This window comes from Gavia stellata, chromosome 2 (genome assembly GCF_030936135.1).
Source record: "Gavia stellata isolate bGavSte3 chromosome 2, bGavSte3.hap2, whole genome shotgun sequence".
Taxonomy (NCBI): domain Eukaryota; kingdom Metazoa; phylum Chordata; class Aves; order Gaviiformes; family Gaviidae; genus Gavia; species Gavia stellata.
Window position 1 is genome coordinate 97,359,107 of NC_082595.1, and position 23,776 is coordinate 97,382,882.

General features: G+C 38.2%; 1 protein-coding gene across 3 annotated transcripts in view; it reads right to left on the reverse strand.

Annotated features, from left to right (window-relative positions):
- ROCK2 (Rho associated coiled-coil containing protein kinase 2) overlaps positions 1–23,776 on the reverse strand; it is a 106,799-nt gene that overhangs the window by 59,437 nt on the left and 23,586 nt on the right. For all 3 annotated transcript variants that reach the window (XM_059835863.1, XM_059835865.1, XM_059835864.1), the window contains exon 2: positions 5,809–5,890. In XM_059835863.1, the coding sequence (XP_059691846.1) occupies positions 5,809–5,890 (82 nt within the window). The remainder of the gene's footprint in view (positions 1–5,808; positions 5,891–23,776) is intronic.

Here is a 23,776-nt window from a genome sequence, read left to right on the forward strand (position 1 = left end):
ATTTAGTTCATCTATCACATAACATGATCTAATTCAAGGTGCAGGAGACCTTTCCAACATTATCCTTTTACTAGAGGACTGAATTTTCAGTTTTTACACAGATGAGTTTGTACATCTGTGGTATCTGTATGTACAGATAACACAGATTGTATCTTACAGCCTTCGTGAACTTGCAACAGCACGAAGCCCAGCAAAAGAAAAATGTCAGATTTAAAGAACATTAGGTGGACTGCCCAACCCCAGAATACAATGGAATCTTATAAAAATATTGTGACATTTGAGTAGAAGTCCTAAAATGTGAGAATGTCATCACCTATGACTCAGGTTTCTTCTGTAACATAGGAAGGATGAGGAATGTTGGACAGCAAAAGTGTTTAAAGACAGCTTTTGATTTACTACTTGAAAATGGCACTATAACCTTTAAACAAATGAAGCTTCACTTTCTGAAAGGGCAGAGTGTTTGGATCACTCACTTACAGCTGGCAGCAAGAATGTGGCTGAAGGTTACAAGTGCTTGTGAAAATGGAATAAATACCTGACTAGAAGAGTACAGGGGGGTGGGGAGGAGGAGAAAACCAAGCCTTCCCACTCTTTAAGGAAAAAAAAAGTTCATATCCCGGTTATTTTCTTAAAAGTTAAAAAGAACATGTATCAGGCAGTTCTGGGGTGCGTATATATGAGGAATAAAAATGCAAGGGACTGCAATTTTATCCCCACGGACCTTACCCAGTCAGTCAATGACTGCTCCTATGGAGTACATAAGTCAAAAGTTGCTGCCCTGGGCAGAAGTCTAGCCAGAAGTTAAACTGAAGTACAGCCAAGAAGTGCTGCAATCCCACACGCGCCCAAAACCAAACAAAAAGCACAACAATAAGACTGAAGTAATTAGGGGTGCATACACAATATCTGGTCAAAGGTGTGTGAGGAACAAGAAGCTGCTGGAGACCTTGCAGAAGCAGCAGAAACTAGAAGGCATAGATAGCTTCAGACAGGCTAGCGTTTCCTCCTCCAGAGAAAAGAAAGGGGAACACAAGAAGTATTTTGTCGAGTCAAAGAGAGTCAAAAGGTGCAGAAGATGGGGAAACAGAAAGCAGCAGTCCTGACTTGCAGAGGACACATCCCTGACTTAATGAAAGTAAGCCTGATGGCAGAAGTCAATTACTTTATATCTACCAAGTACCCAAGTGGAAAGTGGTTAATAGCACTGACATACAACTTGTTTATACATCTAAGACATTCTGCCTTAAACACTGTGGCTCTAATTCATGCTCTGCTTGGGAAAAGTTGCTTATTTAACACCTCTCCCATCGCTACTCTTACCAGAACAATATCATTAAGAATGGAACTGGAGCCCAACCTGTCAAGGTGACTGCAAAGACCTGGCAAGGAGTGGCTTTAAAGAAGCCAAGAGAAAACCAGAGGGGCAATTAGCTCATTAACTCAATGTAAGTTCTACAGTGCACTAAATTTCTCAGATTCTTCCTGGCATCTGACATTTCACCTGTGTCACTGACAGGAAGTATGGAGCACAGAGAATTACAGTCATGACAGGCATTAACACCATACCAGGTAACACATTTCTGTTGGTAACTGCATGGCTGGCATATGATTCAGCAACTTCAAGTGACGTAACAAAACATAAGGGAAAGAACTAGAACTGTTACTTTTGCAAGATGTTAATCTCAACAGATATATCTTCTAAGTAAGTGGTGTCTGCTTGGAGAGGAAAATGGAAAAAGCAACTTTCCAGGGAGTTAGCAAAGCTGCTGCACAAGTGACACACCTGTACTAAAAGTTTCTTCTACTGTAATTATGTCCATTGCCATTACATTCTAGAAGCTTGCCAATCTCCAAAACATCAGCAAATCATTTTAACAATAGAGGTTTCCAATTTTTGAGTGATGCTGTATAATGCATAGGAAGTCACTGATCCGTTTAGAGAGTCAAGGTTTCTGAAGTGTACCAGGCCTGCTGATGGCACCACTCCCTGTGCTGCTGTTTGGACTCCCTCAAAATCCATTCTTCATGCCCTTCTATTCCTGATGATAAGACTGAGGTGTTCAAGGAACGTGTGGACGTGGCATTGCGGGACATGGTTTAGTGGGCATGGTGGTGTTGGGTTGATGGTTGGACTTGATGATCTTACAGGTCTTTTCCAGCCTTAATGATTCTGTGTTTATAAATTATTAAATATTTTTAACTGTTGCTTAAAACTATTGCTTAATTATTTAACTTTCTACTCCTAGAAGTTAAAGCAGCTAACAGGCTATGTAGTACCTGCATGGGAGACCACCAAAAGAGGCACAAGCCACTAAGACATGAGTCAACATTTGGCAAATCTCAGATGGCAGAACAAGTGACATGGAAGAATTTACTCAACCTGTTGTCATAGCCTAGATGACAGAAGAGGAAGAGACCAAGAAAGATTTGTTACACCAAGCCCATGCTGGAAAGCTCAAGCTTCTTTTCTAAAATAAGCAAGCTAGTTTTTGCTCTCAGAGGACTATGAGATTCCTCTCATTGTTTTGGGAATTAAATATTACGTTATGCTTTCCTGTCCCATGAACACTTCAAAAAAGCAGCAATTTAACCAGAATCCTAACAGTTGATTAAAGCAATAGAGAAGCCTGAAAAGGAATGGTTGTACTTTTGTATGAGATATTTATGTGCCTCTTATGATAAATACATGCTCTACTTCGGTTCAGTGCCTTGGAGAAAGTGGTAAGAAATCAAAATAGTAAGGGAAAGCAGTCTTGCATATTAAACACGTGAAGAGGCTGCTTCCGCAAATCAGTCACAGAAACAGGATATACCAAACTCCTACAGTATGGGCAATTAATAAATTATAGCTTTGTGAAATGAGTTAAAACATCCGTGTTTCAGCTTGAAACTATGATTTGAGCTATCCATTAATGTCTCAGCTGAGATGCAAACTATTTCTTTTTTAAATTAAAATAAGCTATTAAAACATTAACCTGATTAGTAATGACTTGCAGTAGTTCTGAAGTAGGGTGTATTCAAACCCCTGGGAATATGGTAGGAAAAAAAATTTCCTTCTCAAAGTGTTATTGTGGAAGAACTAAGTGATTAAATTGACTGAAAACATAATTATTATTGCAGTTTTCTCCACAATTTTTTAGCATTTGTGTACTATGGATTAAAACAACGACTCTGCCTCAACTATTTCACTCTTCACTATGGAGTGCTAACTCACAAGATGGCACCGCCACCTCTCCACTGTTTCCTCAGGAAGCCTTGAGGCGAGATGCAGGCTCCAGGCCCCCAGCACAGACCGCTCATCAGAGTTTGTCAGAACCTTTTGACAATAATTCTTATCTAGGCATTTGCTACAGCTCTTCAGATGCCAAGAAAAATCAGAAGAGACAAGAACTCGCTGTTCCCTAACCTAAGAGAGCAACAACTTACTGTTCCATAAAATTCTTAACACTATTCCCAACTCTTCTTCCAAGTCCACAGTAGTGACAGGCTTCAGCAAGCACGTGTACACTTTTCCTTTCCACTGATACTTGCTACCCTTAAAACAGTTTCCAAAAAAGACATGAGCTATGGGTTCAGCAACTTTAAATTGCATAAAATAGCAATACCAATAAGAACCCAGCTGTCCTCCTGTTTTTTCCTGCACCCGAGCAGCTCCCTTTTTGCTGGCACAAACATCGGTGAAGCAATATGAAAATCAGAAACTGTTCTTTGCTCTTCTTTTGCCTGACTAGTTTTAACAAAAAGAAACAAAACAAACCAACCACCCCACTCTTCGTATTAATTCTGCTCAGTTTCCCAAACCGGTTCATAGCAAACCACACAAACACCTGTGTTGGAAAGGACCTTGAAACAAATCGCTATGGCAGGACTGATTCTTTCAGTTGCAATGCCAAAATATTACCAGCTTCAAATGTTTACAAAATTCTCATTTCAGAATTTTTTTTTTTAAAAAGTGTAAATCATAGAAGATATGCAGCACTATTTTTCATTCTCCCCCAGGCAGTATGAAAACAGAAGAGAAGCTACATGGGTGATTCTTAAAAGAGATGCATGATCTCACAGTGTGTGAGCCAAAACAGTCAGCTCTTACATGCTTTTTTTAAAGTTCAACAGGTAAGTATGAAGTGCACCCCTGAAAAATCTTAATTAGCTACTGTGAATTTTTTGTAACACATCTCAGAATTTTCTTTAACTAGTACCTGGCTATTTCAACTGCAAACTGTCAGCTGATTTAAAAAAAAAAAAAGCAGTAATAAAACTGCGAACCGAAGTATATTTTTGGGTTTCTGTCATTGCTGGTAGCCTGCAGGCCACATCAGATGCTTAATAATATTTACTACAACAATGGGAGAGAAGCTAGAGTAGGAGAATGAGCAACAGCCTTGAGAAAAGGGAAGACATACAGCAAAAATGTTCAGGGGCTACAGAAAATACTCTGTTTCCAAGGTTAAATTGTTTTCCCGTAGTTGGTATTTTTAATAGCCAGATACCAGAAGATAGTGGTCTTCTGATTAGAATAAGGTTTCTAATTTTGTCCTACTGCAAAAATAGTATTGCAATTTAAAGGTGAATCTGAACAGCTCATAAAACTTACTGATACTTCATTTACGTCATTTTCATATTTGCTGTAGATAGGGCTTTTCCCTCACATCACACTTACAATGCACAGTTGCAGGTAACAAAATTACTTAAAATGCTGTTCCTGACCTTTGTTTCATAAATATCTGCTTGAATTCCTTTGAACGCAAACTAAGAAAAATCCCAAGGTATGCCTCTCCTTCCTAATCTGCTGTTTCTTATTTATTCTGTTTTCAGTGACTTCTCCAAATGAAACTTTACTGGCAACTGTAAAGCTGTATGTCCAGCTATGGGGCTCTGCTAAACCTCATGGAGAAGCACTGAATTCCAAACATAAGAACTCACCACAAATGACTACACCAGCCACCATTTAATTGGGGAGCATGAGTGGATATTCAAAGGAATCCCAGAGCAATGGAGGACAGACACACATAGCTCTTACCAGTAAAGTATCAAAAGAGGAGTTGTTGATAAGACTGCATCTGCAGTAACCTCGACATATGCAATAGAAAAGGTTTTTTTTTAAAAAAACGTATCTCAAAATAAGCTCACTACAAAGCATAGTTGTTCCAAGAAGGCTTACTCACTGCAACTTACATTTTAAAGCAAATAATCCACTATTTTTAAAAGAAAAAAAGATTTGTTTATATACATGGATAGAAAACACTTTAGAAATACAAAATACAGCTATTCTGATATAACAGTCTTACATTTTCACATGCTCAATAAATTCCAAGATTCTGTCTACAATTAATTTGAGGAGAATCACAAACATTTACACAAAGGTTCAAAAATACACCAACAGACTTTAAGGTACAATAATTTAGTTTTAAAAATCAACAGAAGGCTTCTCTGCTAGATTAAATAAGACTGTATATACAATGCTGACATTTTGAATAATTAATTCCTAAAGAATAATAACTGGGATATGCTTTGCAAATTATGTCACAGCACATACTTAAGACAAAAAATAATATAAAGGGATTTTTCCAACTGCAGTTGGAAAAATTACAATCTACAGCTGGTATTTTCCAACATAATTTCAGCAATACAATGACTCCCCAAAATGAAACCTCTCTGTAACAAATGGTCCTCCAAAGCCTTCTGAATATAGAAGCTCAGAGTTATAAAAATTAGTAAAATGAAAATCAGCAATGCATTTCTGACCACCCATCTTCCTATGACTGAGATCACAACAATGTCATGGTTTAAGGACCACTTTCAACTTACATCTATTTAAGAAATTATCGATGTTCTTGTTCTTCCTCAGTGCTGGATAATCCAGATCAAGGACCAAAGAATTCAAGCCATCCTGAAAAGAAATAAAAAGTTAATTGAGTTCTAAAATCATAATTAACAACTTTCTCAAAACTACTACATGAAGATTGATTGTATGTTTTTCAAGCATGCATTACATTCCTAGTAGGCAAATCAAACAAGCTCTCAAGTATGTTTATAAACCAGTCACCGCAAAGGAGCTAACACACACTGACTGGCTCCAAGTTGGCCTATAAACAGTACAGATACATTACTGCTGATTAGTGGCACTGGTACTTAAACTGGAGTAGTAGTTTTAATCTTAACCAGTAAGTAATCTTACTCATTAAACACTGATGTACGATACTCAGTCCAATGTTTTTCTTATTTCCATTACTCTTTTCCTGCATATTTAAAAACTTTGCATTTGTATTATCCATATTACTGCTTTGATCACATTCTCTCTACCTTCTCGTTCTGGATATTCAAAAACCAACTGCATATTTTTCTTCTCGGAAGCAAGACATGACCTAAAGTTAGGAAGACAATTCACCACATAGTTCAAGCTCACAAGACTAGATTACTTTTTCTAAGTGACTCAACAGAAGACAAGCCAGAACTCTACATGCCGTTCCGCTACCGATTATCAATGCTTCCACAGAAACAATTGAGACCTCTTAAAATGGTAAGGGATGAGATCACAAAAATCTAAACTAAAAATAGTATTTTAAATGCCTGTTACAAAACTTAACTCAATTCCACCTTTCAGCAACCTAGAAAAACTTAAAAAATTACTCCTCAAAAACACACAGCCCTTTCCAGTTACACAAGGATGAACAAAAATAAAAATTAGTTTCAGATACTAAGAAGAGCCAGAGACTCCATTCATACTCAGCATCTCCAGTGTTCTGCCTGAACTGGTAGTTTTGTTCTTTGCTCTAAGAACAAAATCCTGAGATCATTTCCTCAGGTTTTTGAGCCTTGACAGGGCATCACAGAGATTTAAGTCAGAGACCACATCATGTTTATTAATAAGACAGCCAATAGAACTAGACAGCTTTTCAGTCGTCTTAATAACCAATGCTATAGCTAAAAACATGTTGATTTTATATTTTTTTTCTTAATGTATCTGGGAAGGGTTCATTTCTGTTGCAAATCTCACTAAAATTATTATACTCATTGTAATAATGTATCTACCTGGACAGAGGTAAAGGCAAAGCCCAAGATTATTAAATACATTTTGAATGCCAGACCGTCCTAAACATGCACATACACAAATAAGACTACCTCATCTGTGGAGATGTCACTTTTCACCACAAAAACATTAACGATTAAGCACATTTTCAAAATTAAGAGATTTGATTGCCAATTGTTTATTTATTTTTTACCTCCTAACAAATGAAAGCATCTTGGGAAGTATCAGTAGCAGTCATTAGACCACATGGAAAACAGGACTTGTTGATGTACAGCAAAAGGAAGACTAAGGAATACGTGGGCCTGTTGCTGAAGGGGACAGGGGAGCTGGTGACAAAGGACATGCAAATGGCCAAGGTACTCAATCCCTTCTTTGCCTCAGTCTTTACTGGTAAGACCAGCCTTCAGGAATCTCAGGCACCTCAGACCCGAGGAAAACTCTGGAGCTAGGAAGACTTACACATGGTGAAGGAGGACCAGGTGCCAGGACCAAGTGCTCTAGGACTAGGAGCACTTAAACAAACTGGTCATACAGAGGCCCATGGGCCCTGATGGGATGCACCTATGAGTGCTGAGGGAGCTGGCTGTTGTCACTGAGAGGCCACTCTCAACCTCTGAAAGATAATGGCAACTGGGAGAGGTTCCTGAAGACTGGAAAAGAGTAAACATCACTCCTGTCTTCAAGAAGGGCAAGAAGGAAGATTCAGAGAACTGCAGGCAGGCCAGCCTCACCTTGATCCCTGGGAAGATGATGGAGAAAATGCTCCAGAAAACCATTTCCAAACACACAAAGGACAAGAAGGCGACTGTGAGTAGTCAGCATGGATTTACAAAGGAGCAATCATGCTTGACAAGCTGACAGCCTTCTATGATGAGGTGACTAGAGAGGTGAACAAGGAGAGAGCAGTGGACGCTGTTCACCTCGATGTTGGTAAGACATACTGTCTTCCATAACATCCTCACAGACAAGCTGACAAAGTACAGATTAAACAAATGAAGTGGATTAAAAACTGGCTGAAAGACTAGGCCCAGAAGACTGTGATCAGTGACACAAAGTCCAGTTGGAGGCCAGTCACTGGTAGTGCACCCCAGCACTCAACACTGGGGACAGTACTGTTTAACATTTTCATTACACCTGCTGCACCCTGCAGACAACACAAAACTGGGGGGAGTGGCTGACATACCAGAGAATTGTGCTGCCATTCAAAGGGACCTCGTCAGGCTGGAGAAGTGAACAGAGAGGAATATCACAAAGTTCAACAAGGGGAAATGCCAAGTCCTGCATATGGGGAGGAATAACCCCAGGCACAGGCTGGGGCCTGACTAGCTGGAAAGCAGCTTTGCAAAGAAGGACCTGAGGGTCCAGGTAGACAAGCAGGTGGCTGTGACACAGCAATGCACCCTCGCAGGAAAAAAAGGCCAACAACATCCTGGGCTGCATTAGGGAAAACCTTCTCAGCAGGTAAAGGGATGTGATCCCTCCTCTCTACTTGGCACTGGTGAGGCCATGCCTGGAGTGCAGCATCCACTCCTAGGCTCCCCAAACCAAGAATAGCAGGGACTTCCTGAATCACAGAATCACTACGGTTAGAAAAGATCTGTAAGATCATTAAGTCCAACCATCAACCCAACACCACCATGCCCACTAAACCATGCCCCACAGTGCCATGTCCACACGTTCCTTGAACACTTCCAGTAAGGGTGACTCCACCACCTCCCTGGGCAGCCTGTTCCAATGCTTCACCACTCTCTCAGTAAAGAAATTTTTCCTAATATCCAGCCTGAACCTCCCCTGGCGCCACTTGAGGCCATTTCCTCTTGTCCTATCACTCGTCACTTGGGAGAAGAGACCAACACCCACCTCTCTGCAACCCCCTTTCAGGTAGTTGTAGAGAGCGATAAGGTCTCCCCTCAGCCTCCTCTTCTCCAGACTAAACAACCCCAGCTCCCTCAGCCGCTCCTCATAAGACTTGTGTTCCAGACCCCTCACCAGCTTCGTTGTCCTTCTCTGGACGCGGTCCAGCACCTCAATGTCCTTCTTGTAGAGAGGGGCCCAAAACTGAACACAGGATTCGAGGTGTGGCCTCACCAGAGCCGAGTACAGAGGCACGATCACCTCCCTACTCCTGCTGGCCACACCATTTCTGATACAGGCCAGGATGCCGTTGGCCTTCTTGGCCACCTGGGCACACTGCTGGCTCATCTTCAGCCGGCTGTCAATCAACACCCCCAGGTCCTTTTCTGCGGGGCAGCTTTCCAGCCACTCGTCCCCAAGCCTGTAGCGTTGCCTGGGGTTGTTGTGGCCGAAGTGCAGGACCCGGCACTTGGCCTTATTGAACTTCATCCAGTTGGCCTCAGCCCATCGATCCAGCCTGTCCAGGTCCCTCTGCAGAGCCTTCCGACCCTCCAGCAGATCAACACTCCCACCCAACTTGGTGTCGTCTGCAAACTTACTGAGGGAGCACTCAATCCCCTCATCCAGATCATCGGTGGATGTATTAAACAAGACCAGCCCCAAAACTGAGCCCTGGGGGACTCCGCTTGTGACCGGCCGCCAACTGGATTTCACTCCATTCACCATGACTCTCTGGGCTCGGCCGTCCAGCCAGTTTTTTACGCAGTGAAGAGTGCACCTGTCTGAGCCACGAGTCGACAGCTTCTCCAGGAGAATACTGTGGGGAACAGTGTTGAAGACTTTACTAAAGTCCAGGCAGACAACATCCACAGCCTTTCACTCACCCACTAGGCAGGTCACCTGGTCATAGAAGGAGATCAGGTTGGTCAAGCAGGACCTGCCTTTCATGAACCCGTGCTGGCTGGGCCTGATCCCTTGGTTGTCCTGCACGTGCCCTGTGAACGCCCTCAAGATGAACCTCTCCATAATCTTCCCCGGCACCGAGGTCAGGCTGACAGGCCTGTAGTTCCCCGGAACCTCCTTCCGTGTCCTTACAGTCTGTTCTACTGACATCTTATGCACAAAGTCAGGGAAAAGAATAAAGTTATCATCCCCAACAGACATTTTTGTAAAATTGGATTACAAGGTCCAAAACAACCGTAACTTCCAATTTAAACTGACCTGTATATTATCATTTCAGATGTCACTGTTTTTTCCCCTGTGTCATTCCAATTCCACAGCCTTTTTGTGGGCTATAAAAACTGAGAACCATATTTGCAGCTGATTTTTTTATTAGCTCTTTCTGTTTCCTTTTCATGGACTTCTGGTAACAATTTTCACAAGTAGCTATTAATGAACAGAAATTTGAGAACAGCACAAGTGTCTATTCTTAACTATTTGGAAGCGTCCTAACTCTTGAGGACAGTCAGCTACAGTTGGTGTCAAAGAGAGGTGAGTAGTATCAGCATCACAAGGAATAGAAAGAGTGTCAATTTTTTTTTTTTATCCCTGTGAAGAAACCTTATTATCATACTCTTTTAAATAGAAGATTTTAAGCACTTGATCATAATTTTAAGGTAAGTGATTTCAAGTTCATATCAACATGTAGTTTATGAAAGACTTGTCTTGCACATTAGCATTTTGTCAAAAGGTGTTTCCTTAAAGCTTTACACTTTCATCAAAAGGCCTAGTTTACATTACTTAACATGAAAATTGTGCTACAATTAAGAAGCTGGGTCAAAAGATTACACAGTAAAACAGACCGTTCAAACTGAAGTAATCCAGGAAATGACATCCCCTCTGTCTAGGCCTCACAGATACGTCACTTCAACCAGGAAATATTTTATTAAAGTGATTTCACTGTTTGCTTCCTCTTTCTGCCATTAAAAAAGGCTCAGAAGCTAACAGGCCAAAAATAGCAGCTTCCAAACAAACGCACTGTTGGCAAAGATGGCTCCACCCCCATTAAAAGCCTTTTGCTCACAGCAAACATGCTAAAACATTCTCCACAGATTGTTTTCCAAGAGACAAGTCCAATCTAGATATTTTTGCAACACCCTCCTACACCAGGAGAAGAGCTCCTGGACACTGGCAACCGCAACCACTTCTGGGGACAACATGGAGCCTGGCTTTCCCAGCAAGTAGCTTGTACTGTTACAGATGTGAATGAACCTAAGAAAAAACAGGCAAGAAAAATTCAGGAGGTACAGGAACTAAATGTTTATGTTCTCTCTGACAAAAGGGGCAGCAATATGGAAAAATAATGGTAGCTTCTAAATAACCACCCTCAATGTTAATTCCAGGCAATCCCACTGAAGCCCTCACCAAATTAAACTACGCTGTGCTGATACCAATTTCTAAAATTAAAATAGCTATTTGAACCTGTCCAACATTGATATGTACACGTAAACTCCACAGCATGCCACAAGGGCTTTAGCTACCTGGAGTTATTCCCCACTTTTATGATGAGAAAAAAGTCAAACTCAAGACCAAAAAGTAAGACGACTGAACAGAATAGGTATCAGCAGCTTCCTTAGTACCCACAGGAAACAATTCATAATCCTGCAATAACTGGGAAATTTAAGAAGCCTGTTCTAGTGAAAGATGCCCCTGCCCATGGCAGAGGGGTTGGACTAGATGATGTTTCAAGGTCCCTTCTGACCCAAACCCCTGTGATTCTATGAAAAGTTCACTGAACCATTAAATATAAGAAAACCGAAACACTATTCCTTTCCCCTTTGCCAGCCTTCCAAATCCTCAAATAAAATTTAATAAACTATGCTGCAGGGGAAAGTAAGGACAGAAAAGTCTGTAACTTCAGATTACATTTTTCTAACTTGACCTACATGCTTTTCAAAGAAGAACTTCCTTAATCTATACACACGGGAACTGACCATCTAATGACTTCACCAGGATTAAACCCTCACTATATTCTTCCACATGCCACATGGACCCTTAAATAATTCTGATCTTTCCTGAGCGATTACTTCTTTCCATATCATAGAAGCTACCTTTGGATACAAGGTGAACATCTCAATAAGAGCATACAATATGAAAAACAACTGAAAGGTCACATGCAAGGGAAATATGCCATTTTCCCACACTTATCCTACTCAGTGATCATTAGGATACGCTGCAATTCATTTTTCTCTTACTTAAGCATAATTAGTATGTGAAGGAATAATTCAGGGCATGATAATGCAGCCAACATTTACTGTTGGGAGGTCTTGCTATTCTAGAAGTTCTTTAATAGTTCTACATTAATTAACAGATTTAAGTTTCAACAGTATTGAGGATGTACAGTCTAGAAACCTAAAAGCAGCTGCTGTCCACAAATAAGTATGTAAATAATTAACAGCAGGTTTTACTTGCAATCTGATTTCTGTATATGAAGGTAAACTAATACTGAAGTGATTCAAATGACTGAAATGATTTTAATGGTGTCTGCTATTGAATAAATGCAAATTTTTCTTCATCGTACAAGCAATACTCCTCAAGGACCGTCATCTCATGTGCTACATCCTACACGCATATTTTAACGGCTGTATACAATTTACCTTGCTATATAAAAGGCACAGTGTCAAACTGTTCCGTTGTTATGATAGGATGATAACAGACCAAAAATAGCTTCGCCCTTAAATACTAACAACAGAAAAAAAAAAAAAAAAAATCACAAAATTGTTCAAGATGCAACAAGAACAATGTTAAGGAACACCACTATGGAACAGCAAAAGCATGTAAATAAAGATCAGAAAGGCAAAGGTGTATAATGAGTTGTAGCTTACAAGGAACAAGAAGAAGTAATGAAAGATACTTTATATAAGAATGATTAAAAGCCCATCAAGAGTTAAGAAAGGCAAAGAATGTACAGAAGGCTTGATTTTTCCATGCTTCCTTCAACACCGTTTTTTTTAAATGTTAGATATCTGGACATATTTACAAGGGATAAGAATGAAAAAAAATCCTAAAGAAAATCACTATACATTAAGAAATGTGCTGAGGACAGCAAGATCAACTGAAATTCACTCTAAAATATTTAAGGAGACTGTCTTAATCGATTTTCTTTGAGAACTCAGGAGAACAGGAGAGGTCATCAGGACTGAAAAGAGCAAATCAAAGCACTACCGTTAAAAGGGGTAGGGCTTTCCAAACTACAGGTCATAATACTTGGGGAAAGGGAGTTAGAACAAGATGTTAATCAATTTGTAAACACCTAGAAGATTAACATGTAAGATCCAGGGTTTAATTTTTTTTTATTCTTCTCAAAAATAAAATACTGTCATGTAACTGATTTCTGGCAGAATAGATGATGTAATCAATAAAGCAAAGCATCTTAACACAGGAATAAAACAGAAGACTCACCATTCTCATTAGCAAAGTAAAAAAATACTGTATAGGAAATCATGGAGAAAATGTTCAAAAGGTACTTATCAAGAGTTTGGTAATTATCAGGACTTGGAAAAGTGTGTCAAAAAGAAATTCTCCTGGGTTTGTCCTGTTCCAGTTCTACAGAATATTTTCATTACAACAATAAAGCAACAGAATAAGAAACTTATCTATTAAGAAGAAATAAAAATCACCAAATTATGCCAAGCTCAGAGGTCTGAGCACATGTTTTTTATTGCATTTAAAATTATCTCAAAATGAAGGGAAAAATCTGGTAAAAATACAATCAGATGCAACTCAAAGGATAAGCACAAAAAGAGGTAAATCCCCACTAACATATGCTTTTGAAAGAAATTAAATGCACAGAACATGAAAATAGGAATAATGGGTAAACAGGAAGATAACGAAAAAAGACAGAGGGTTATAGGAGTCTAGAAGTCCAATCTAGGATGCATAAACAGGAGCTGCATTGTATAAGGTCTCACAGAGAACTAATGTTCTTTTGTAAATAAAGATCAGAAATCATTTGCTGATATTGTTATAGCCTAAGCCAGAACATTGTGTCCAGCTTCTTGAATCCCTATACAGAGGATTGCAAAAGACAAGCTGGAAAAGAACTGAAGGGAGGTTAACAAGAGCAGGGAAGTGATAAGACTGTCAAGTCCAGAGACTTTAGTATTAAAAAAGGTTAGCTTAAGAGGAGACCGGACAACTTCTTTCAGAATATAAAAAGCTGTTACGAGTGATGATGATGATGATGTTTCCTCACATCCCCAGAAACAGTGTAAAAAATTAGCTGAATTAGAAGTGAATATTTAGGTTACAGATTAGGAAAAAATTTCTAAATAGCAGCAGTGAAGAACTGATGTAATGTACCTACCCAATGAAGCTGATAAATCACCTTCACAAGAGATTCACAAGTTAGAGAAATATTTATTACAGTAGACCGAGCTGTGGATCCTACCTCTGTGAAGAGGACTTCACTAGTGACCTCTAAAATTCCTTCCAAGCCTACCTGGAAACTCTTTGACTCAAAGAGAGAAGACTGAGAAAGAGGAGTAAGCCAGCAGATGTGAATATACAACTTAATCTCTAAAATATTATTCACTTTAATAAAATAATATATTAACACTTATGCACACTTTCTCCTCCATAGTTGTTGCTATTTTCTTAATAGCTTTAATAAAATAAAACTGGTCTTGCATGTCTTGCTGATTATCACTGTAGCCAAGGAAAATTCAGTAGTTCAGCATAATCTGCTTTCATCTGAAGTCACTGTACATTTCCAGGTTCTTTAGTTACCTTTGATTGCAGAATTCGTATTGCTTTCAAAAAAATCCAAACAATGTGCCCTGAAGCCCAGTATTCCAAACCTGTTAAAATAACACTAGAGATAATTTCCTATTAATTGGAATCCTCCAAGACCTTTAATAGTAAGCTCAGCTCCTTAGCAAGAGAGCAAAACCATTCTGGTAATTTTGACTGTTACTCTCCTTCAGCAAGCCATTTATGCATCAGTTCAGATGAAGATTTCCCAAGCAATCAAGCAGAATAGTACAAGTACTAGAAGTGCAAAAAGACTATCTACAAATGCACAGAAAACAAACCCCGGCCTGGAATTGTTTCTCTGACACCCTGAAGAAATGGAATTATCTGCTGTTTCATAAAAATCCAAATGCAAGACACAGCTTGTTATTCATTTCTCTTTTCCTAATCAGGGCTTTCAAAGGCTACAGCTGCAGGAATCAGAGGTAACACCAGGAACACAGATAAAAGGTCAGTGAGCTCATCTGTGGTTGAGGTAGGAGGCAGATGTACAGTCTATTCTTAAAATCATGTTTTGACCACAAGGTCATCCTTGTTTCATATTAAATAAGACTTCTGCTTCTCCATCATGAAAATTGTTCTACCTTTTTGTACCCTCAAACAGTTCAGTCTGTGAAGTTGGTTTCGGCAACTAGCCATTGTGTGCTGCACCATCAGAGTCATTTATCCCTCGATGCCACTGTGAACTTACTTTTGGATAAATACGTTTCTTATATAGTCCTTCATATAATGCAAGTAGTTGCATTACATGATATATTTTTACTAATCTATGTAGCAGTCTTGGATAAGTAAGATGCAAGAACACAATCTAATAACTAAAAAAGAATACTTATTAGAGTAAATAATAAAAATTTTAACAATCTGTTTTACAGTAACTGGAATTGCAAACAACAAGGCTTGAAAGGAAAAACAAGGTACCATCTAGCATCCTCCTCCCCTAAAAGCATGACTGACTAGAAGTAATAAGAGGACTTGTTTTTTTCTAATCACCAGTTCAGAACAAATGATTACAAAATTTCCCTGTACTAAAAATATCAGCAACTGTTTAAAAATCACTCCTTAGAACATTTCTAACCTAATAAATAATAGCCTGCCTATCACGTTATCGCCTGCCTAACTTCAAGTTTCATGTCAGCAGCATACTGTAATCAGCTGCACCACATATTTCTTAAAATATAAGTGCTGTACTCCACTATAATTCCATGAGCCCAAATTTCCAGTTAAAGTGATGAATAAAACTGAAGCAATCAAAATCACATCTAACTTCAGAGTACAGAATTTGGATGCAGTATGGAGAAATGCAGAAAACTTATTGCCACAGACGGATTTTTTTTTTTTTTTTTTTTTTTTTTTAAGATCAAGATATCAACACTAATCCATCAGGTATCAGGATGCACTGATCCATATGCTAGCAGAAAAAGGCACTGTTTCTACTCCACGGGAGAAACAACTCAAGTCAAATAGAAATAGTCAAAATAGAGGGACTCCTACCATTTAGCTGCTGTTCACATATTAAGACACGAATGTGTTTTGTGGACAACTTCTGGAACAATCAATAGTTGTAAAAATGATTGCTGTAAGAAAGGGAGCTTGCAGGTAAGAGACAGCAGGAAAGATTAAATATACACGGAAAAAAGAAAAGGGGTAAAAATTAATTTTAAATGCTGATGAGTCAAAAGACCTTGTTCAGCCTTAAACCACTGTTGGTCTATTCTCTAGGAATATGGACAAAACAATTAGTTTAAGAGTATCTTTACATGAGTAGCTACCTAATGACTCTGGAGGAAAATGAATGGAATGTAAACATGTGCATTATTGATTGGTAAGGAAATTATTTTTTAATCATAAGAAAAAAGCTAAGCAGACTTAAAAAAATTTTTTCTAACAGAAACAGATTTGACAATAAAGGAAATTTACAAATAATTTTATTTAATTAATAAAGTATCTTTCAAGGAAATATTGTATGAGTACCTTAAGTCTAACTGACATTCTTGAAAGTAGTTATAGCTGTTCACAATCTTAGTTAATACAGATCTTCCCTATTATTGGAAAAAAAAGGGTATAAAACTTGAAAAAACGTTTTTATGGAATCTGATTGATGAAAAGCTTTTTAGGTTTTTTTAGTGGAACTGTGTGTTCACATAGCATAATTCCCATTTCATACATAATATCAGATTCATTTGGAGTTTCCAATAAACATACTGCAATACCCTGTTCTGCAGTCCAACATGCATCCTAGAAGCAAATTTCACTGGTGACCCTAGACTGCAATCAAATTTACTATTAACTGTGTCTCTCAAACTTTTCCCATAAAATAAACCTACATGTAAGTATGTTAAAATATGTAAATACTAAAATATGTTTAAATATGTAAAATAACAGAAATAACATTTCAATTCCGATTCCTGCATCAGGACTACTAATGCAACATTCTAGGTCTTAAAGCAGAACAGGAACTTTTCTAGATTATTTTTGCTGAAACTCAATACATACACTTCTAGGCATAACATAGGGACTAGACTAATAATTTCATCACACGTAAAATCCACGATGATGACGTATTATCAAAGAATTGAAATTTTCTCACCAACTTCAAAAATAAAAAGGTATTTAAGAGGTCACTAGCCTCAGCCTCTAGGACTGGAAAGGAACATGTTGGATTTCCTGACAAGTCCAACTAGAAGTGTTTGATCTCCCATGTTTTTCTCTGGAAAAAAAAAGAATAAGATTGTCTTTGTTGTCTGAAATAATGTGAAGAAATCTCCTATTTCTGAAATACTGCCAAAAAGGAAGAGAAAAAAATAGGGAAAAAACCCAACCCTCCCCACCTATCAGATCCACGTAACTGGCTGTCCTGTATAAAAAAGACCAGATTCGCACTTGGGACAGACATTAAGCAGTTGCTTTGAGCAGAGGTTGAACCTAGGTGACCTCCTGAGGTCTTCAAAGCTGAATTATTCTGTGATGCTACAACCACCTTTGCCCTGAGCATATGCAGGTTGGCACCATTAAAATCAGTTTTTGTATCAACGGGTCCAAAAAATTCTGGTCTAGTGGAAGATAAAGATGGTCCTTAAATAAGGAATTTCTTTATTGTAAAAAAGTATGAAGTAAAGCAATAGCAAAGAAGTGGCTTACAGGAAATTGTTCTCTGTAGATTTTGAGAGACTTACTTCAAAAAGCCTGAGGAAGCGAGGGTCTATTGCAATCTGCTGCTGAAATTACTCATTTTTTTACTGCCTAAGCAACAAGTTTGTTCTGTGCAAAAAACTATATTAATTAGCTATTTCACCTACAAGATCAGTCAGATTCAAGACTTTCACCGTACAAGATCAAGTTCACATTGCAAACAACTGCTCCCCAAAGTTGTGGGTAGGCTTTGTTAGGATCTTTGGCCTTCTTTCTTAGAGGAGGAGGTGATGAAAAGGGCCATAAAACAGAGCAGAAAATTTCTTCCAAAGGATTTTTCAACTACTTCATCAATAAACTCATTTAGTCACAGAAGAATGGTTACCTGTTTAGTCACTAAAATCCACTTAAGGTAAGGTTTAAAAGACATCAAGATAAGTGCAGAACCTTGCTTTAGAAGTTGCTAGTAGAAGAATTAATTTCAAAATTTAAAATTTCTACCACAGTTGACCACAAACTGGCTCTTGACTTCTGATCTCTTTATCTAGCCATAACTTCCAGTCAATGGGTGTTGTTATACCCTCTGCTTTATGAATTGATTTGCAGAAGCTTTTAATGCTAACTGCAAGTTAGATCAGAAGAAACTATGTAAAAATAAGCTAAATGTTACATAATACTACACACTTAATAAAAAAACCTCCAAACTATTGCAGCTTGAACAGACAAACCATAATCAATAAATACTTTTTATGTTAACACACAGCACTTCAGTTTTGCTTCAGTGGGGAAAAAACATCACCTAATCAGTATTTGTGAGATATTCAAATGCCATACAAGACCATAATAAAATAAGCATATTATGTCATTTTAGTTACTGTAAAACGTCCTGTGGCAATCATAAAAGAGCAGCTAAATGTCTGAATGACTGTGATTAAACCTGTTTCTCTTAAACTGGGAAGCATTTAGAATTACACTGCCCCTAGAAAACCAGGATATACACACATACATGTACATCCTTGCACACAAAGACAGGTTCAAATCCTGGCAATGAAAAGGTACAAAGGGCAGGAAGGAAGGCATCTATGAATAAATCAGCAGCAAAAGAAAGTAAATATGGGCACACTTTCTCAGTGGGGTAGGAGACCTAGAGACAAGACACAGGCACTCGATGCCTTTTTTGCTGCTGTCTGCTGGGACACACACAGCTCCACTCCAGGGACCCTGGTGGGATCCATGTGAAGGAGGTGAAGGAGCCAGTCAAAACCATTACCAGGTTGCTCTCTACCATCTCTGAAAGGTCACAGCAACTGGAAGAGGTTCCTGGTAACTGGAAAAGGGCAAGTGTCGTGCTCATCTTCAACAAGTGCAACAAGGAAGATCTGCAGAACAACAGGCCAGAATTCCAGTTAACTTCAGGTCCCCGAACACCACTTCCAAATACATGAAGAAAAAGATAACTGAATAAACTGATCACAACCAAATTGTGTCTAATGAACCTAACTGTCTTCTATAATGAGATGACTGTTTCAGTACCAAGGAGTGTCTGTTGTTTATCTGGACTTCAGCAAGGTATTCAACATGGATTCTTATCGACCTTCAGAAGACATCTGAAAGGACTTAATATCAGCCCTATGTGGAATAAAACAATTTTTCTAATCTTAGCAATACACAGAACAAGAAACTTTACCATTTAGTGATGGTTTGAAGTCATACTGCATCTATCTAAAGCTAACTTTTAAATCTTGGGAGTGACATTACAACTACATACACATACAGCTATATTAAGAGGAAAAATTTCCAAAACTTAGGATATAATAGAATAAAGGTTGTCTGCCCAACCTTATATCACTTCCCCTTCCACATGATGATAATCCTTCCAGCATGGAAGGGGTGGCTGTGCAATATTACTTCGTGTCCTCTTTCCCGGATGCAACTCGCTCAGTGAAAACAAAACCAATGGAACGAAGCGTCTAAAATTTCTCTTTGGTAGTTTAAAAACAACATTTCAGGTACATTCAATGTTCAAGGAATTTGATTTTCATTACTGCACAGACAATGCAAAAACCACTCACGCTGCAGTTTCTGAAATACCATGACTGATTATCAATTTTACAGCTGGTTAAACCTCATTCTAGTTAAAAAAGGCTATTTGTTGTGGTAAAACTCTAGATGGTAACTCTGAAACAAAGTGGGACACTTGGTCTTGCATTTGCATAATGAGTTCCCAGAACATTCTTCTTCCCAATGTTCCAGCTGTAGGTGCAAATCAAACAGTTGGGTGTGCTTATGTATACAAGATCTTTTTGTTTGCATTTCTGAAAAGGAATCACATCAAATTATCAAAGGCAACTGTAGTCTTTTTAGAAGAGACTCAAAACCATAATGCAGTTCCTTAGTCTTTTACTGCTACAAGTGAAACAGTTGCAAGTTGCAGCAATATTTTAAATATAAGATTTATCTGTAAGAGAACTACAGTGTCTTACTGTTTTAAGACAAAATTACTATCCTGATTTTCAATTTCATGTTAGTTGCATAATTTTATCAACCTAGGAAATTACTATTTTCAAATCCAATTCAAAAGACGACTTATCTCTATTAACACAGCAATATTGTGAAATTGTTCTGAAATTAGACGTACTAGAGTAAACACATTTTCTTCACAGTAAAGAAGATGTTCCTGAGCTCTTGTAAACTCACTCTTCTGTTCATTACGGATGAAGTAAAATTAAAGTTTTTGCTGTACATATGCACATTCATTCTTTTTGCCATGAGACCTGTAACGTGATTTTCAGATGGACATACAAGTTTTCAAGCTCTCAAGAAATATCCCGTCCAAAACCACTACATTTTGAATTCAACATGAATCTTTACCTTCTTTTACTCTTTAAGAGACTTCCTGGTCCCTAACTTCCTGTACACAAATCAGGAAAAATGAAGGTATGCAGGTGAGAGATAAAAAGGATCCCCTTTTTCCTTTCAACTCACAAGAAAACACTTCAATACTAATACACAAACCCAGCATTATAAAAATTCAGTGTGTTGATTTTAATCACTTAAAGGTGCAATAACCCACAATGCAGCTTACTTTCTATACTTATTTCTAAATTTTGGTATCACCCTGTACTACACACTATGCAGTTTTATATTTAAGCCATCTCTTCACTCAGAATGCCATCACTCTCAGTGGAAATACTTTTGTTAGATACCAAAATAGAACTCCTAGAAGCAGTAATCCTTTATGCTGACTCATTTATCTGAAAATATAACTTCAGTTCTTTGAAAGCATATACCTAACTTCATTACGTGCTCAAACCACCCATGTTTAAGTACACTTTTCAGAAACACTGACTTAGTTATTGTTTTCACCACAGTAACAACTATTTGTGAAAATTTCCTCATGTGCAACCAATCCCTGCCATTGTGTCTGACCCTACAGCAACTTAAGAAAATCTGAATAATAAACTGACCATGGAGTGCCTGTTTGAAAAGTACGCATAACTGTATTTGCCTAATAGCAGCAATGTAAAACCCCTTCTTACAAAGGATAAGCGAAGAAATGTTAAAAAGGCTAAGAAATACTGCGGTCATCAAATTAGGAGATATTTAAGACCAGAAACATTAATCATCACAAATATTGATGGAAGTTTGGCATGAAAACTAGATCCCACTTGTTCATGCAAAGGATTTGGAAGAATGAAAATCCACAGACAGGTTTCTACAGTAAATCATGGTACTGAAAACCCAGGTTTATAGTAAAATGACCAGAAAAAACAGGGCAGAGTTTTAACAGATATAATGCAGACAAGAAAGGGGGTCAACAGTTAAAAAGATGAAAGGATAGAAAAGGATTACACAGGGAAATGCCAAAGATCATTCCAAAGACATTTTGAAAGGAATTCTAAATATTGTTATCACTTAGACTTGGGCAAAAGGAGGAGAGGAACAGATAAAATTGTTACAGCCTTTTCAAGCTGAATTGTTTAATTCAAATTATAAACCAATGTTTCTGCATCCACTTTAAATCTCATTAGCTACTAAACTATATGACAAATTGTAATTAGATACTAAAATTTTTAAAAAAGTCAGTAAATGAATTAAATGGAAATTTAACTCCCTAACTACCATTGAACCATAATGTGGGAGAAACTGAAGCTGCTTATTTCAAAAGTGAGCCTTGCCATAAAATTTTAAAATACTATTAACACAAACTAGTGTTAGAATTCTAGAACTTGTGTTAGAATGATTTTCAATTTTTGTTCATTAATTTCTTTAGTAAAAGGACCATGTAATTTTTTTGCAAGTACTCCTACACACACATATAAAAAATAGTATACCAATAAAGCATCATAAATTAACTATCAGATTTTACGACCTCTTATCTGAGTCCTTCCCAGTTTCAACTAGGGAAAAACACATGTGCCTTAAAGTTGCTTGTTGAGCCAGTAAGACAGATTTTTTCAGGTCATTCACCAGTACGTGTACATCACACAGTATATGATTCGTTATTTGTAAATGGTTTCCAGGATCCCCCACATTACATCCATGGGAATAATGTGGGGATAAATAATCTGGAAATGGATGTTTGTTGTTTTGTAATGTTAGGTTAACAGTTGGACTTGATGATCTTAAGGGTCTTTTCCAACTTAAATGATTCTATGATTATATGATAAGCAATCCAGTAGGCTTACAAAGCAAGAGTAAGGATAGTAGCACCTCAAGACACGAAGGCACAGACAAACGAGATGCCTTTCAGGCATCAGACACAGCACAGGCTGCGTAGAGTACAGGTCAAATAAAAAAACCCCCAACTTTAAATGTCCTATCTTCTTCCAAGAAGACAGCCCTGATTGCAGAATCACAAGTGGCCCAAAGGTACTTTACAACAACCCAATGAAGTCCTCCCCAGTGAAAATACCCAAAGCAGTGACTCAGCCCCCATGCAGACTGAGTAGCTGTATTTTATGCCAATGACTAGGTTTCAGAGCAACACCAGCAGCGAAAATTATACCCAGAGTCCAGCACAGCCTTATCGCTGCATTGCAAATTAAAAGGTGGAAGATCTCAACAGCTGTTACTGGCACTTCCCATTGTAACTTGAAACACAGGCAAACTTCTAGATGGAGACTTCTGCCTGGAGTAGGTGCACAACCACACAAGATTACTGATGCACTTCCTTTCTCCTCCCTCTTATTAATTTTCACTGTACCAACGTCACAGCTCATACCTCATCCATGCTGCAAACACAACACTCGGGTAAGCAACTAACTTCTTTTGTTGGGAATTAGGATCAGTTTAACAAAAATAGTGCATTTCCACCCCTTTACTAGCCAAAACCAGGAGGAGAATGTACACTGTGAATGAGAAGCAAATGGCCTCATGAGTTTGAGGTGCCATAAATTAAAATAAGCAAATGTTTACCAGTATCATCCATTAGTGAGAAAACATCTACCTATGCAATGAAAACAACTAGAGCAGCTTAGTAGCATCATTTCTGTTATATCACCTGCTTATTCCCACTTTGGCAGGAATTTCTACAGTTCAGGAGTTACTCAGACTTAGAAACCTTGTATTTATTTCAAGTGTGCCTTGTCTATAGTTGTATAAATAGATTTGTTAGAAATGCTAAATGCTGTATATAGTAAGAGTACTTTAAACAAACCAAGAAAGCATAGTATCTTTTAATGAAGTATCTTTCAAAGTAATAAAGCCTGTAACTTATTTTAAACTTGGGAAAAATCTTCATGGACCACCATCATTCAGAACCGTGCATGAAAGTTGATCCTCTTACTATATAATTCATCTGCTGACTGAAATTTTACAGATTGTTATTTGGCTTTAAAAACCTCAAACAACTTGAAACAAACATGCAAAATATACTATATCCAAATCCATGCTTAAAAGGCATCTATTGCTTTACCCTTATCAAGCACTCAGCAAAACCAAGTGCCATTCCCATGCCCGCCAGCTGAGGCTGTGCAGAAGCGTACCTCACGGCAGCAGCAGCAGGCAGGG